Source organism: Castor canadensis, chromosome 8, assembly GCF_047511655.1.
Source record: "Castor canadensis chromosome 8, mCasCan1.hap1v2, whole genome shotgun sequence".
NCBI lineage: Eukaryota > Metazoa > Chordata > Mammalia > Rodentia > Castoridae > Castor > Castor canadensis.
In genome coordinates, this window is record NC_133393.1 from 93,586,247 (window position 1) to 93,604,937 (window position 18,691).

At 34.2% G+C, this 18,691-nt stretch overlaps 1 protein-coding gene and 1 pseudogene across 1 annotated transcript; one reads left to right on the forward strand and one right to left on the reverse strand.

The window, feature by feature from the left end:
- Nucleotides 1-3,819: 3,819 nt before the first annotated feature.
- Nucleotides 3,820-4,759, forward strand: LOC109680679 (olfactory receptor 6C6-like; annotated as a pseudogene).
- Nucleotides 4,760-16,499: 11,740 nt separating this feature from the next.
- Nucleotides 16,500-17,462, reverse strand: LOC109680681 (olfactory receptor 6C6-like). The gene has a single exon (XM_020155412.2). The coding sequence runs from the start codon at nucleotides 17,457-17,459 to the stop codon at nucleotides 16,500-16,502; it is 960 nt and encodes a 319-aa protein (XP_020011001.2). The 5' UTR covers nucleotides 17,460-17,462.
- Nucleotides 17,463-18,691: the final 1,229 nt, after the last annotated feature.

Genomic DNA, 18,691 nt, shown 5'->3' on the forward strand with positions numbered 1-18,691 from the left:
TGGTGTTGGGGAAAATAGATATCCACATGGAAAAGAATTGAACTGAATATTTATGCCATATACAACTCTACTCAACTCAAAATGGATATATAAGAATAAAACCTAAAATTGTAAAAGTCTTGGAAGAAAACTTCTCCTCCATGAAAAATCATGGAGGATAACATGATGACAGTTGTCTTGTAATAATTTCTTGCGAGTGGTACCAAAATGATAAATAACAAAAGCAAAAATAGACAGGTGAGATTACCAAAACTTCTGTACCACAAGGCAAAAAAAATCTCAAGAGACAACCGACAGAGCTGGATAAAATATTTATAAGTTATAAAAATCTGACAGGGGCTTTATCACCAAAAGAGACAACTCAATTAGTCTATAGGTTTAAAGGCCAAAAGCAAATACCTAAAATAAACCAATGAAAAAATGGGCAGAGGTCTTGAATATACATTTCTCCAAAGAAAACATACAAATAGCCAACAGGTTTGTGAAAAGATGCTCATACTAACAAATCATAAGGACATGAAAATCAAAACAACAATGAAATATTTCAAACCTGTTAGGATGACTTTAACAAAAATCAAAGATGTTGGTAAGGATGTGGAGAAATCAGAAATCTTGAACACTGTTGGAATGTCAGTACAACCATGAAGAAAAATATTAAGAGCACCCTTAAAAATTAAAAATAGAACTACCATAGGATTCTGCAATCCAACTTCTAGCTATATATCTAAAACAATAAAAATTAGGATCATGAAGACATAGATTCACTCTTACATTCATTGCAGCATTATTCACAATAGCCATGCATGGAAGGAATTTAAATGTCTATAGTTGGGTGATTCAATACAGAAAATGTGGCATTTACATACAATAGAATATTACTTTGCCTTTTAAAAGATGGAATTTTTGTCATGTGCAAGAATATAAATGAACATAGAGAACATTATGCTCAAAGAAAAAAGTCAACTACAGAGAGACAGTTATTTCATGATTTTAATTATATGAGGCATCCAGAACAATCAAACTCATAGAAGCATCACTGAATGGAACCAGTGACATGATGGATGGGTAATTTATGGTTTTTGATAAAATGTAATGTGCTAGGCACCTGCCTATTGTAGCTCTTTAGCACTTGGGATGTATATAATGACTGAGAAGCTGAATATTTAATTCAAAATCTTTTAAATTTATATATATATATATTCAGTAAGCTTAACTATATTTTAAAAATCTCCTTCCAAATTTGAGTAGTATCTATTTTTTTAGGCAATACAGACTTAAGTCATTCTTTAAATAATTAGTTTAAAAGGTGACTCATGCTTGTAATTCTAGCTACTTGGGAAGCTGAGATCAGGAAGATTGTAGTTAGAAGTCATCTTGGGCAAAAAGTTTGTAAGACTTGAAAATACTCAACACAAAAAAGTGCTGGTGGCTCAAGTGATAAAGTACCTGCTAATGAGTGTGAAATCATGAGTTCAAAACCCAGTACCATAAAAAAGGGGCAAATGGCATAAAAAATAAATCTGTTGGAAAGATGATTTAGATTGAATTGAATGGCAAAGTCCACCTTTGAATATGTTTTGATGAGCTTTGCAACCACCAAAAATATCAAAATTTAAAATATTTATACCACCCTAAAATTTTCTTACGATACTTTTGTGCTTATCCCTTCCCCTCCTCCCCTCAGACTATGAAGACACTGAACAAATTTCTGTCTCTATAGGTCAGTCTTTTCCAGAATTATATAAATAAAACTATGTAGTATTTTTGCATGATTGTGAAACCATTTTCTATCTGTTTATTTCAATTAGTTTATGGTTTTAAGGTCTCTTCTTGTTTTATACATGTCAGTGGTCCATTGCATTGTGTGTATAAACCATGTTGAGACTTCCCAGTGTTGCCCCTGACAGCAAACTGTTGAAGTTCTTATTAAATACTTTATTGATTTTTTTTAAATCACTTATGACAATCCTCTGGGAAGCTTTCTCTTCAGCATTGACTTCAAGTAGACTATAGTGTTGCCTTTTATTGCCAATAATTAGTATTTTTATAACAATGATCCCCAGAGAACATTTGTTTTTCTTTCAGCAGGTTGCCTTGAGTTAGTAGTAAGCAGAAAATGATAGAACTGCAGAATTTGTATGTGTGGAACTGGCTATGTGTGGTGTCTCTTTCTTGGAAGAGTTGTGTATGTTTCAACAGTGATTTTATATTTTACTTCTAACTTTTCATTTTATTTCACTCTAAAGAATATTCATCTAATTTGAGATTTTGAATGACAAAAATCTCAAGTGTAGAAACATTTCACAAAGTTCAGCTTATCTGGAATGGAAGGTGAGTGCATATTAAGATTATCGATATCTGACACCCAAACTTTGATAGTGAATTTGTGGGAATGCAGAAAATCTTTATGGAAGCATTGCCTGAATCTACAAAAGTCATTAGTAATAAATTTACCTATTGGATAATAAGATAAGCAAGTGAACTTGTCACTAATTATATTACTACACATCTACTTCAAGCACGGAGGGGAATAAATAATAGCTGAAAAAAGGTAAGTCCACACAATGTACCCACAGTACAACAATAACAAAAAAAAGAAACTTGAAAAAACATAAGTCCACTGTAGTTTTAAGTTAATTACAGAATCAGAAACTAAGGTGAATACATAGTAAGTACTCCCCAGAAAGGAGTCATATTTGAATGAAGAATGCTCATATTTTACAAATTTTTAAATGTAGATTAATTTTATTGTTAAGAGGTGATGTAATGTATTTCATTCCTATATTATTGGATCTATGTGTCATTTTCTCTGACTCTTTATGAGTTTGGCTTGGGTGAGATGATGTGGAAAAATACTAAGAATTTCTTCCATAGAATTTGAGATAAATAGCTCTAAAACAGTGTGTCAGACCTACGTATTTCAAAAATTGTTTGACTAACTCCCTAGAAAAATTTTCAAATTATAACAAAGCAAAAATCTGAGTATTACTGATAACAAGGATAATAACACACGTTTTGTGTGATAAAAGCTTGTGACCAAGCTTTAATCAAACTAAATAAATAAACCTAAATGAATAAACTAAATAAATAAACTAAGTAAATAAACCCTGCAAGTCTTCAGTGGTCATTAAAAAGTACTAAAATATTCACTAATATCTATTTTGGAGGCACATTATGCATGTAAGTTTATTTCAAAATTAGTTTATGAAAATAATACATGAACTGTAAAGCACTATTAATATCACACATGCAAAATAGTAACAAAAACAGTGTTTTAATAGACTCTTCCAAAAGTCCACAAAATAATGCATATGTGAAGTAGACTAATATGTTAAATATAACAGCAGATACTACTAGATTGGACTAAATAAATTCCTATAGGTAAAAAAGCAAGGAAGTAATATTCTTTCTGGGATATTCAATAGTTCGTTAAAAATGTGGTGGAAAGGGTCTAGGTCATGGTTCACATGGTAGAGTGCTAGACTAGCAAGTGTGAGGTTTAAGTTAAATCACCAGTACGAAAAAAAGAGTATTGTGGAATTTAATGCCTTTAAACCCAAAATATAGATTTTTCAAGTTGCCAGGAAAATTTGTGAGGAAGCTTAAAGGAAACAGAATACACAGAATTTTTAATTAACTTGTGGCATGTAATTATGTATCATTTGAACTTTTAGGCTACAAAAATTATTTGTAAGTGCATACATTTGGTCATATATCCCCCATTTTGCCTCAGTGTGTATGAATATATGTTAGTACAATTAAGATATTTCAGTTTTTCTCCTTTCCCTATGTGTCTCTGGTTAGGCTTGCAAAAGAGAAATGAAGAATCAGTCAAAGGCAATAGAGTTCATTCTCTTAGGATTGACAGATGACCCACCATTGCAAGTTGTGATTTTTCTGTTTCTATTTCTCAACTGTACCTTGAGCCTGATGGGGAATTGAATCATTATCCTCCTCACTCTGCTGGACCCTCACCTCAAGACTCCAATGTACTTCTTTCTTTGTAATTTCTCCTGTTTGGAAATCATATTCACAACTGTGTGCATTCCCAGATTCTTGATAACCATTGTTACTGGAGACAAAATCATTTCTTACAATAGTTGTGCAGCTCAGTTATTTTTTTCCTTTTACTGGGAGTTACCAAGTTTTACCTACTGGCTGCCATGTCCTATGATTGCTATGTGGCTGTCTGTTGACCTCTGCATTAGCCAATCATTATGAACAGCAAAGTGTGCCACCAGCTTGTCCTGAGCTCCTGGGTAACTGGGTCCTTGATCATCTTTTCCCCTGTTGTCATAGGACTCAAGCTGGATTTCTGTGCTTCTAAGGTAATTGACCACTTCATGTGTAAAATATCTCCTATTTTGCAAATCTCTTGTACAGATACACATGTCCTAGAAATGATGTCCTTTATCTCAACTGTGGTGACACTTGTGATCACATTGGTATTAGTGATTCTTTCATACATTTGCATCATTAAGACTACTATGAAATTCCCTTCTGCATAGCAAAGGACCGAAGCTTTCTCCACCTGTTCTGCATAATTGTTGTCTCATTGACATATGGTAGCTGTATCTTTATGTACATTAAACCATCTGCAAAAGAAAGAGTGATTGTATTCAAAGGTGTAGCTTTGCTCTACACCTAAATTTCCCCTTTACTAAGTCCCTTCATTTACACTCTCAGGAACCAGCAGATGAAAGTCGTTTTCCAGGACATACTACAAAAGATTTTGTATTATACAAAAACCAAATTTTGAGTATGTGGCATGAATTAGAAGCTTAAATTTAAAAACTGAAAATCCTGATCACACATTTTTATGATCTTTCTTCTGCCTCACCAATTGAATCATATAGAAGATTTTCTTGAACAGACTTGTAATTCAGATCCACCCTACATTGTACCCTTTCTCATGAACTATTTTACTCTACTATGATAACTTCTTTCAATCTAAATGTTAACTAACAATTCCTTATTATATATCAACTTCTAAAAACTATGGTTTTGAGTAAAATAAACTTTGTATAAATGTAAGCTGCTGAATGCAGCTTGTCAAGTTAACACGCATTGTTCTACATCTATCTTATTTCTGACATTGCAAGGGGCTCAATATTTACCTTTAAGAAGTTTTCATTGTCTAAAGGACACAAACACACTTTGCTATGCTGTATGTGGTAAGACAAGGTATACACTAATATTATGAACCATGTGGGATGATTTTGGTGGAACTTCAAAGAAAATTTTGGAGAATACAATAAAATATGCACAAGAAGAAAAGAGTGAGGCACAACCATGTGCAAATTACTCAGAGGAATGCATTTGAAAGGGTACAGCTAATGGCTAGCAGTTGCTTTGAGATCTTGAACTAGGTTTAGTAAATTCTTTACCATATATTTCTCATGGTATAGATTATTCCAACTTTTCATGCTTTAGTTTCTCCTTATATAACATAGAAATGTAACCTGAACCTCTAGTTCAACCACATATTCATATCTGATTGTGGGTTTTTAGTCCTCAGTAAAGGATAACACTTAAATTTCTGAAGTATTCATGAACATAGTACAATAACTTATGTGATAATATAGATAGAGGCAACTGTCTGTCTTGAGAGCTGGAAGGACCAACACACAAAGGGACTTAATATCAGAATAATGTTTTAGACTTAACCCTACTGTATTAGTTCTTGTAAAATATTCTGTTATATGAATATCTTAGATAAGCTTATATTTTAATTTATTTTTCCTTTTTAAAAATGATACACAGAAATTATATATATGTTTAATGGAAGCAGTGCAGCATGTTATTCAATGCAAATACACATTATGCAATAATCAAATCAAGGTATTTAAATTAGGTGACCATCACTTCATACTTTCATTATTTGTTTGTGGTGTTCCAAGTTATTATTCCTAGAAGTTCTGAGTGAAGGTGTCTGAGATACGGTCAATATACCAATGCTTAATATGCACCTTGGGTTATTCTGAGTGCATAGTTTCTACTTGACACTTTCAATTAAAGAAGTTATTGAAAGTATTTAAAAGAGAGAAACTTCCATATTTCACCTCTTATTTTAGGGGGATTACTCTAAAACTGAGAATAAGCTATTTTAGAGTCCAGAGCATTAAGAATAGGCTGTTGCTTTAAACTATCTGTAAATTTTGAAGCTGAGTAAATAAATCTTACAGCAGGTCCAGTATACAATAAAAGAGTCAGAGATAATTAGTAGTTAGAGATGTAATTACACTTTCAGATTATGAAGATGATAAATTGGTTGTAACTGTTTTAATTCACCATTCCCACCCCAACATATACAGTTAAATTGTTTTAAAGAAAGTATTTGTAATTGTCTCATAAATCTTTTCAGGCACAGACAAATTACCTAAATTAGTAGTTATCTAAAGAACAGATTAACCAGTCCACATAAGGTTTCTATAATGAATAAAGATGGAACAAGATACAGACTTTTTAGGATGATTTACTGTTGTAATCATTTTCTGCTGCTTCTGTGGATTGATATATATATATATATATATATATATATATATATATATATATATATATATATATATATGGAGGTGTAGTTTCTGTTCTAATTATTCAATTTTTTCCTTTTGTTTTCAGTCCCTTAAGTCATCCACTTAACCCTTAGGGAAATGTTGCCATGTCATCTTTTTACCCCAGTTGCCCACTCCACTCTCCCTTACAGGTCATCCCTATTTCCCTCAGCTTCAAGATTTCCTTGGGTCCTGGTTTGGTGTAACAAATACCTAGAGATGCAAAATTTTAGAAATATTTGCCTGATATGCCCTTCATAAAGCCAAAGCAGGAATCTTACATGAGTTGAACATGATGAATTATGGTATACAGTTTTAAATAACTGATCAACAACAGTAGTTTATTGAATTGGAGTATTTTATTAACTAATTAATATAATACAATTATAAGAGCTTCCTGCCCTACCCCACCATTGCCAGATATTTGAAGTTTCTCCGACACAGTATCCTCACTCTGTTTAGAGTGCAACTGTGAATGATAGTTCTCATATCTCAGGCTCAGCAACATAATCTGCTCACTTTCCCAGCAACTCTATCAAGAATTGTTTATTAAATAGTTAAATAAGAGAGTTGCAGTGTCAGGTCCTTGGTAAGTTTATATACAATTGCACATTTTCAACTAGACCTCCCATGAATGCTCTCCAAGTATGAGCACAGAAGTGCATGCAATTCAGATCATTCTTCTCAGCTCAGTCATTTTATTCTACAGTGTGCAGCAATTCTGACAATTAGCATTTTTCTTTTCAATTAGGACAATTCTTTCATATTCTGTAGAGTAACAGTTTGCTTTTAAATTGTAATTTGACTATAATATGCCATTTCTTTATCTGGATAAAATGAGATGACAGTGACACACACAGAGAAGAGGAGAGAAGAGGAGAGGAGGAGAGGGGAGAGGAGGATGGGAGGGATGGGGAGGGGAGGGAAGGGAAGAGGAGGGGAGGGAAGGGAAGGGAAGAGGAGAATAGAGAAGAGAAAAGGAGACGAGAGGAGAGAGAGGAGAGGAGTGGAGAGGAGAGAGATATTGGAGTCTGACTACAAGTTAAAAATTTTTAGTGTCTGAAAAAGCATAATTTTTTAAATTTGCATTAATTCCTCATTTTTTGTGTAAATCCCTTCTCTATTATGAAAATCTAGATTTTCATAATGTAAAATTATAGTATCATTTGATTTTCTGTATGAAAGTGTTCTTTCATATATTCACATTTCTTCTAAGTTAACCCAGGAGACATAATCTCAAACCATGTAAGTGTTTAGTGATACAGGATTTTCTCTATTAAGACTATTTTTTCTTCTTTTGTGGTACTGGAGTTTGAACTCAGGACACACACCTTGAGCTACTCTGCCAACCCTTTCTTATGATGGGTTTTTCCTCAAGAGAGGGTCTCATGACTATTCATTCAAGCTGGCTTTGACCTGTGATCCTCCTGATCTCTGCCTCCTGAGTAGTTAGGATTACAGGCATGATCCACTGGTGCCTGGCAATGCTAAGACTATTAACATATCTTCATTTTTCTCATGATCTTCATTTCCTTATCATTGTCATTACCACATTTTGAAAATTTTTGAGTGCATTAATAAACTAATTTGGATTTTTATTGACATATGAACAGTATCATCATCTCTTCATTGGTCCTCTGATTTCATGCATTATAGACAAAAATTAATATTAAATCATAATTTATGTTCAATTTCATTTTTTTGTGTGTTGCAGTTTTTAAAAATTATTCATTTATTCACATGTGCATACATTGTTTGGGTTATTTCTCCCCCTTGCCCTCTTCCCCTCCTTCCCCCCTCCCTCCTTCCCCTCCTCCCCCCCCCCTTTCACTTCCAGGCAGAACATGTTCTGCACTTATCTCTAATTTTGTGGAAGAAAAGACATAGCATAATATGGAAAACAAAGCATTTTTGCTACTTGAGTTAAGAGTAACTATACAGAGAGATTCCTAGCATTTCTTTCATGTACAAATATGTCACAACCCAAGTTGATTCATGTCTCACTGATGTTTACAGTGGGTCCTGATCCCCATCTCATGTTGACTTGTCACTTTAAGGTTTCTGTATTAGTTCCTCTGGAGTGAGAACATCAAACTCTTTCATGTTTTAGGTTATCTAACTAGTCCCATATCTCCTGCATGTGTTCTTCCCTTGTCATGAGATCCAACTCCAATCACATTGCTGTATTTGCCCTAGTGATAAAGTCTGCATATGAGGGAGAACATACGATTTTTGGTCTTCTGAGCCTGGCTAACCTTGCTCAGAATGATGTTCTCCAGTTCCATACATTTACCTGCAAATGATAAGATTTCTTTCTTCTTCATGACTGAGTCAAATTCCACTGTGTATAAATACCACATTTTTTTCATCCATTCATTAATAGTGGTGCATCTTGGTTGCTTCCTTAACTTGGCTATTGTGAATAGTTCTGCAATAAACATGGGTGTGCAGGTGCCTCTGGAGTAACCTGTATTACATTCCTTTGGGTATGTCCCCAGGAGTGGGATTACTGGATCATATGACAGATCTATGTTTAGGTTTTTAAGAAGCCTCCACATTTTATTCTACAGTGGTTGTACCAGCTTTCATTCCACCAGCAGTGTACCACAGTTCCTAATTCCCCACATGCTCTCCAACACATATTGGTGGTGGTGTTTTTGATGATGGCTATTCTAACAGGAGTGAGGTGGAATCTTAGTGTGATTTTGATTTGCATTTCCTTTCTGGGTAGAGATGATGAGCATTTTTTCATGTGTTTTTTGACCATTTGAATTTCTTTTTTTGAGAAAGTTCTGTTTAGTTCAGTTGCCCATTTCTTTATTGGTTCTTTGATTTTTAGGAGAGTTTAGTTTCTTAAGTTCCCTGTCAATTCTGGTTATAAGTCCTTTGTCTCATGTATAGCTGGCAAATATTTTCTCCCACTCTGTGGGTGGATTCTTCAGTTTGGAGACCATTTCTTTTGTTGTGCAGAAGTTTTTTTAATTTTATGAAGTCCCATTTGTCTATCCTTTTTCTTAGTTGCTGAGCTGCTGGGGTTCTATTCAGAAAGTCCTTGCATATACCTATTACTTCCAAAGTGTTTCCTACTCTTTCCTGTACCAACATTAGAGTCTGGGGTCTGATATTAAGTTCCTTGATCCATTTTGAGTTGATACTAGTACAGGGTGATAAACATAGATCTAGATTCAGTTTTTTGCAGATGACTAACCACTTTTCCCAGCAACTTTTGTTGAAGAGGCTGTCTTTTCTCCATTGTATATTTTTAGTGCCTTTGTCAAAAATAAGTGGGCATAGTTGTGTGGATTAATATCCAGGTCTTCTATTCTGTTCCACTGGTCTTCATGTCTGTTTTTGTGCCAGTACCATGCTGTTTTTATTGTTATTGCTTTGTAATATAGTTTGAAGTCAGGTATTGTGATACCTGCAGCATTGTTTTTTTTTGCAGAGTATTGCCATGGCTCTTTGTGGTCTCTTGTGCTTCCAAATGAATTTTAAGGTAGATTTGTCAATCTCTATGATGAAAGTCATTGGGATTTGATGAGAATTGTGTTAAACATGTAGATTGCTTTTGGAAGTATAGCCATTTTTACTATGTTGATTCTACGAATCCGTGAGCATGGGAGATCTTTCAATCTTCTGTAGTCTTCCTTGGTCTCTTTCTTCAGGAGTTTGTAATGCTCCTTGTAGAGGTCATTCACATCCTTTGTTAAGTTTACTCCTAGGTATTTGATTTTTTTTTTGAGGCTCTTGTAAATGGAATTGTTTCCATATATTCCTTGTCAGTTTGTTTGTTGTTGGTGTATAGAAAAGCTAATGATTTTTGTAAGTTGATTTTGTATCCTGCTACATTGCTATAGCTGTTCATGTTGTCTAAGAGTTTTTGCACAGAGGTTTTTGGGTCTTTGAGGTATAGGATCATATTGTCTGCAAATAAGGATATTTTGACAATTTCTTTACTTATTTGTATTCCTTTTACTTCTTCTTCTTTCCTAATTGTTCTGGCTAGAAATTCTAGTGCTATGTTGAATAGGAATGGGGATAGTGTGCACCCATGTCTCATTCCTGATTTTAGGGGAAATAGTTTAAGTTTTTCACCATTAAGTATGATGTTGGCTATAGGTTTGTCATATATAGCCTTTACAATGTTGAGGTACATTCCTTCTATTCCTAGTTTTATTAGCTCTTTTATCACAAAGTGGTGTTGGATCATGTAGAAGGCTTTTTCTGCATTTACTGAGATGATCAAGTGTTTTTTGTCTTTGTTTCTGCTAATATGCTGTATTACATTTATAGATTTGCATATGTTGAACCACCTCTGCATCCCTGGGATGAAGTCAACTTGGTCATGTTGTAGGATCTTTCTGATGTGTTGTTGGATTCAGTTTGCCATTATTTTACTGAGGATTTTTTCATGGATATTCATTAAGGAAATTGGCCTATAGTTCTTCTGTTTGGAGGTGTCTTTGTCTGGTTTTGGGATGAGTGTAATATTGGCTTCATAAAATGAGTTAGGCAGGGTTCCTTCTCTTTATATTTCATTGAACAATTTAAGGAGGGTTGGTACTAGTTCTTTTTGAAACATCTGATACAATTCAGCAGTGAATCCATCAGGTCCTGGACTTTTCTTTTTTGGGAGACTCTTGATTGCTGCTTCAATTTCATTTTGTGTTATAGATCTATTCAAGTGATTCATATCTTCTTGGTTCAATTTTGGATGGTCGTAAGCATCTAGAAATGTGTCCACTTCTTCAAAATTTTCAAATTTATTAGAGTATAGGCTCTCAAAGTAGTCTGTGTTGATTTCTGTGGTGTATATTGTTATTTCCTTTTTTGCATTTCTGATTTTACTGATTTGGGTTTTTTCTCTCCTCATTTTAGTCAGGTTTGCCAGGGGTTTGTCAATCTTATTTATTTTTTCAATGAACCAGCTTTTTGTTCCATTGATTCTTTGTATGGTTTTTCATTTGTTTGTTTGTTTGTTTCTATTTCATTGATTTCAACCCTTATTTTTTATTATTTCTCTCCTTCTGCTTTTTTGGGATTTGTTTGTTCTTGTTTTTCTAGGAGTTTGAGCTGTAGTATTAGATCATTCATTTGAGATCTTTCTGACCTTTTAATATATGCACTCTTTGCTATAAACTTTCCTCTGAGGACTGCCTTTGCTGTGTCTCATAGGTTCTGGTCAGTAATGTTTTAATTTTCATTAACTTCCAGGAATCTTTTCATTTCCTCTTTTATTTCATCAATGACCCATTGATCATTGAGCAATGTGGTGTTCAGCTTCTAATTGTTTGCATGTTTTTTGCTGCTGTTTTTGTTGTTGATTTCTAGTTTGAATGCATTATGGTCAGATATAGAATGGTGGGATTATTTCTATTTTCTTATATTTGCTGAGGCTTTGTTTTGTGCCCTAAGATATGATCAATTTTGGGGAATTTCCGTGCACTGCTGAGAAGAATGTATATTGTGCAGAAGTTGGATAAAATATTCTGTAGACATCAGCTAAGTCCATTTAATCTATTGTGTGATTTAGTTCTAGGATTTCTTTATTTATTTTTTGTTTGGCTGACCTATCTATTGGTGATAAAGGGGTATTAAGGTCTCCCACTACCACTGTTGAAGTCTATATATTTTTTTAGGTCCTTCCGAGTGTTTGATGAAATTGAGTGCATTGGTGTTGGGTGCATATAGATTGATAATTGTTATTTCTTTTTGTTGTATTTCCCCTTTTATTAGTATGGAGTGTCCTTCTTTATCTCATTTGATCAATGTAATTTTGAAGTCTACATTGTCTAAGATAAGTATTGCTACCCCTGCCTGTTTTGGGGGCCATTGGCTTGGTACATCTTTCAGGTTTCACCCTCAGCCAGTGCTTGTTTCTGTAATGAGATGGTCTCCTTTAGGCAGCTTATTATTGAATCTTCCTTTTTAATCCAGTTTGGCAAATGGTGTCTGTTGATGTGGGAATTATCTCCATTAACATTCAGTGTTAGTATTGATGGGTATGTGGTGATTCCTGTCATTTAGTTGTCTTTGTTGTGTAAGGGTTTGATTGTGTGAAGCTGAATCCATGTTACTCTACTTTCTTGCCTTTCCTTCTCTTGTGGTTTGGTACTGCCTTTCCTTTCATGGTTTTGTTTGCTTTCACTTTCTCTGTGCAGAATTCCTTGGAGAATATTTTGTAGTGGTGGTGTGGTGGTCATATATTGTTTTAGTTTCTGCTTATCATGGAAGACTTTTATTGCTCCATCTGTTTTGAATGATAGTTTTGATGGGTAAGCTATCCTAGGGTTGATGTTATTTTCATTGAGTGCCAGAACACCTTGCTCCATGCTCTTCTTACTTTTAAGGTTTCTATTGAGAAATCTGCTGTGATTTTGTGGGTTTACCTTTGTATGTTATTTGTTTTTTCTTTCTTCCAGCTTTCAACATTCTTTCTCTAGTCTCTGTATTTGTTGTTTTAATGATAATATGCTGTGGTGTTAGTTCTATTTTGTTAGGTCTGTTTGGTGTTCTGGAGACTTCCTGTACCTGAATGGGCATAGTTTTCTCTAGATTTGGGAAATGTTCTGTTATTATTTTGTTGAATATATTACACATTCCTTTTGCTTGCACCTCGTCTCCTTCTTCAATGCCATGATTCTCATGTTTGATCTTTTGATGGAGTCAGTGAGTTCTTGCATATCCCTTTCACAGGAATCCTGTGTTAATTTATTTTGGTAGGAGAATGGTTTCCATCCGTTTTTTGTCTTCCCATATTTCCACTATGTACCATTTCTGTCCCTGGACTATGTGTAATTTAGTATTAGCTTAATTACAATAGTAATACTATTGTATTGAATGCAAAATCAAGAAAGAAGGAGAAAAAAGACAATGAGAAAAGAGAGAAAAAAATGGAGAGCCAAAGAAAACAAGAGGGAGAGTTGGTGGATGATGAAAGAGCAACCCAGACAGCCAAACCCTCAAAGAAAGGAAAAAAAAAATAAATAAATAAATAAATAAAATATCACCAGTTCTGGAGCAGTAGAATTGCAGTATTTCTTGTTCTGGTGTTACTCCCTTAGCATCCAGTCCTGTCTGTGTTTCTTAGGCAGGTTTTGAGCCCTCCTGTGGTGGGTAGCATTCATATTTATTGGGAATTGTCCCAACTTATTCCCAATGCTGGCATCATTTTTTTATTCATTTATTCACATGTGCATACGTTGTTTGGGTCATTTCTCCCCTCATCCCCTCCCTCTCATCCCCACCCCCTCTCACTTACAGCAGAATATGTTCTGCCCATATCTCTAATTTTGTTGAAGAGAAAACATATGCAATAATAAGCAAGACAAAGAATTTTTGCTAGTTAAGATAAGGATCATTGGACAGAGAGACTCCTAGTGTTGCTTCCATGTGTTACGTCCCAAGTTGATTCATCCCTAACTCTCCTTTTGACTATTTCCTGATCCCCTTCTCACATTGACCTCTGTCACTTTAAGGTTTCTGTATTAGTTCCTCTGTAGTGGGGACATCAAATACTTTCGTGTTTTGGGTTCCATAGGTATGCCCTTACCTCCCGTGTGTGCTCTCGCCTTATCATGTGACCCAAGTCCAACCATAATGTTGTATTTGCCCTATATCTAAAGTCTGAATATGAGGGAGAACATATGATTTTTGGTCTTCTGACCCTGGCTAACCTTGCTCAGAATGATATTCTCCAGTTCCATCCATTTACTTGCAAATGAAGATATCATTTATTCATTGCTGAGTAAAATTCCATTGTATATAATTACCACATTTCTTAATCCATTCGTCAGTAGTGGGGCATCTTGGCTGTTTCCATACCTTGGCTGTTGTGACTAATGCTGCAATAAACATGGGTGTGCAGATGCATCTGGAGTAGCCTGTATTGCATCTAGCATCACTCTTGAGTAGAAGAAGTAATAGAAGCATTGATTTGCAATTTCTGAGATAATGGTTGGGTTTTTTTTTAATCTGCATTAAATTGTATGTTGCCAGGTTAACTAACAGAGGACTAGTCTATTTGTCTTTCTAACAGAGGAGCAGAAGGTCGGAGGCCTTTTCTCAGAAGTCTCCTCTTTATAGCCTTAATTTATAATTTGTCAATGAGAGGATTTTGTATAAACTTGTAAGTAGTAGTAGGAGGAGAGACTATTGTTCTACAGATGTCTTTGTAGTCAAGTTGGTGAACTAATGTGACAACCATAGTAGCTTTTGATTAAATGTATGAAAACTTACCTTACTGCTAAGACTATTGGTAAGACACTCTCAGAAATTACCAAAATTAAAGGCCACTCCCACTAATATTTCCTGCACCTACTCAGTAGGGCTCCAACCTAAGATCTTTAGTATTAGCTTCCTCAACTTTCTTTCAGCAACATTCAGACCTTGGCTACCTCAGCTATTCAAATGTAATTTGAGCATTAGAGCCTGTTGCATACAAAATCAAGTAGATCAATTGAATTCAGCTGAGGTGAGACCTAAAGGGAGCAACAGAATGTGGAATGTGCTCTTTCACAGGTATCCTTCTTCTTATCAATAGGGATAATTTATTTAGCCTATCTCTCTGGAGAATGTGAACTGAGGAATAAAATTCCCAAGACATCTAAGGATATCATCTCCCTACTAATTCCAGTTTGGCACACAGTTTATTTCAAAAAACATTGTGGAAGGATAGAGACTGCCAGGGATGGCATTTAAATGTACTCATTTCTCACACTGATCAAAGGAAATGATCCAGTCTTATGGAGAGATTCCTCTGAGAATGAAATACCAAAGTATGAGAATAACGGGAGGAAAGCTGACAAAAGCAAAGTAGGCATGTTAATAAACACAGCCTACACAAGAAAGCAAGTATAGATACAGAAAATAACATGGGAGAACATACATTATTATACTGAAGCCAGACAAAGTTCAAACTTTGTGTGATTTCTCTTTTATGAAATTCCAGAAAATGTAAGAGTAATATACAGTCAATGAAAGATCATCAATGGATACTTTGATTGAAGGGTAGATGGAGGTGGAGTGGTATAGGGAATCACTGAAGAGAAGCAAAGGAAACAATTCATAATGATATTCTCTATGGTTAGAAGTGTACATATTTGTCCAATAATCATATGTTCTTGAAGGTAGGGTATATGTAATTAATTTGGTGAAGATTAACATAAGCAAGTTTAGGAAATTATAATTTGAAAATTATATTTAATATATAAAATTTCACCAAACTAATATATACATGAATTACATGTTAAATTTTTTCATGATAGGTTTATTTCTAGTCTTCAAATACCAGAATATACATAATTTGGAATGATCTTGGAGTTCAATTATTTTTACCTAACACAACAGTTAGTTATATTAACAAATAAAATGTTCTCATTTATCATAACTCTGTAGGAAAAAATTTCCAGTAGAATCTCAATTCCTTTGCACATATCATACCTCAATGCACCCTTCAATCTTTCTTTTTGTTACTCATTCTTCAAAGTTTTTCATAACCAATGCTCTTTCTTGAAAAACTACCTTGATCTTTAAAATTACTCAGATTTTCTACTTCTTTTCTATCACAACCTCAATGATGTTATATAATATTTGTCATGTTCTGTGTTTGTCTCTGAGAATTTTAGCAATACAGAATAAAGAGAAAATGCCAAATGCAGGTATCAAAATAATAAACTAAATATATCTGGCAAGGTTCACTCTATAAATCATTCATGACATAAAACCATTATTTATGAGAGGAGAGATTTTTAGGTAAAGATAGATTTTAATACTCTTGACTGAAGAATGCTGATTGTACCTAGAGGTTAGGAAGATCTGCTCAAGAAGAAGAGTAAAGATCATATTATAAAGATAATATGATATAAATACTAAAGGGGAAAATGGCATAGACCAGAACAAATGTAATGGGCAATTCATTTTTTTCATTCATATTCCAATGGAATGTTATATATGTCTAAAATTTACCTCTTGATTTTGAAAAGAACAAAATATTTGAAGCATATGCTTGAAAGCTTCTTTTACCTGCTGGTTTCTTAGAGTATAAATGAAAGGGTTTAGTAAAGGGGCCACAGAGATATACAGCAAAGCTACAGCTTTAGCAAATATCACCCTTTCCTTTGCAGATGGTTTCATGTACATAAAGACACAACTCCCATAAGTAATGGAGATGACAACCATGTGTGAGGAACAGGTGGAAAAGGCCTTTGTTCTTTGCTGAACAGATGGAAATTTTAGAATGGTTTTGATGATGAAAGTGTAGGAGAGGACCACTAGAAACAACTTGATGACAAGTGTCATCAAAGCTAAGACAAAAGCCAACAATTCTATGAAACGTGTATCTGTGCAAGAGATCTGTAAGACAGGAGAAGTGTCACATAAGAAATGATCAATTGTTTTGGATGCACAGAAATCCAGCTTGAGTGCCAAGAGTAAAGGGGGCAAAATTGTTAAAAATCCAGTTGCCCAGGAGCTGAGCAAAAGTTGGTAGCACACTTTACTGTTCATAATGATTGGATAATGCACAGGTTTGCATATAGCGACATAGCGATCATAAGACATAGCAGCCAAGAGATAAAACTCAGTAACTCCTAATAGAAAAGTAAAGAATATTTGAGTCACACAACCATTATAGGAAATTATTTTGTCTCCGGTGAGAATGCTCATCAAGAACTGTAGGATGCTCACTATTGTGAATGAAATTTCTAAGAAGGAGAAATTTCCAAGGAAGAAATACATTGGAGTCTTGAGGCAGGGATCTAGCAGTGTGAGCAGGATGATGACTGAGTTCCCTGTCAGGCTCAAGATGTAATTGAAAAACAGAAACAGGAAAACCACAATTTGTAGTCGAGGGTCATCTGTCAGTCCAACCAAAATAAACTTTATCTCCACTGATTGGTTCTTCATTTCTCTTTTGTCCTATCACATCTACAGAAAATAAAAACTAGTATCACATTTTAGAGCAGGCATTTCTTTCTTTACAGTCATACAAACTTCCATATTCAGAAACTTATGAATTCACAAATATTTTCACAAATCATCCTAGAGTTCCTCACAATGAACATATCCTCCACTCTCTGTGTGTTTATAAGAATGCAGAGATTCTTACTTGTACAGAGTTGAGCAAGTCCTGTTTACCAGTTTACAAGAGGGAGATTACATTTGTGAAATATAGATCCTTAGTCTGATTAGTGTTAATCTATTAACCATCTTTCAAATGCCTATCCCAATAGGCTGTTCAAGTGTTTGATATTTCTTAACTTTTAACTTACCTAATATTTCAATTAAGTTCCCACTTGAGAGACACCATGTTTATAGGAAATCCTGTTTGTTATTCCTAGTAGCCACAGTAACTAACAATTTAGGGATATATGTAATAGTATAGGAAGTTTCTAAGAAGGAAAACTCCAAAGGAAAAAGTAAATGAGTGCTTAAAGTGAGAATCCACCTGGGTTAGTGTAGTAATGAACAGACTGAAGTAGTGGTAATTAAGTAATTGAAAAGCAGAAAGATAATGCAACTTGGAGGGTGGCTCATAAGTCATACCTGCTATGATAAACACTGTGTCTCTTGTATGGTTTCCCTTTACCATCCTCTATTTCATATCCTGTCTGAACGGGAAAAATATCTCCATGGAAAAATAACAGTTATAACTAATGTTTAAGCTGTATTCAGAAAAATGATGTTTTTGGTGAGGTTATTCAATGTTCATTAATGTTTTATAGATAATTATGCTAGTAACACAAAATCATTGTATGTTAGAATACTTTGACACAATACTAATTCTTTAGTTTGGAATTATAACAAGATTATAAACCTATAAATGTAATGACTATTCATTTTTATGTGAACAACTAGAAGACCAAAATTATTCTCTTTGAAAGGTGCTGTTGGGAAAACAAAAAGTCAAACCACTATCTAGAAGAAAGCAATTATAAATCATATTATAACAAATTTATATCCAGAATATATAAAGGACTCTCAAAATTCAGTAATTAAAAAATCAATTTTTAAAAATTGGCCCAACAGTTGAATAGACACTTCACCAGAGAAGAAATATGAATGGCAAATAAGCACATGGAAAGCTGGTCAACATCATTAATCATCAGGAAAATGAAAATGCAAATCACAATGAAGTG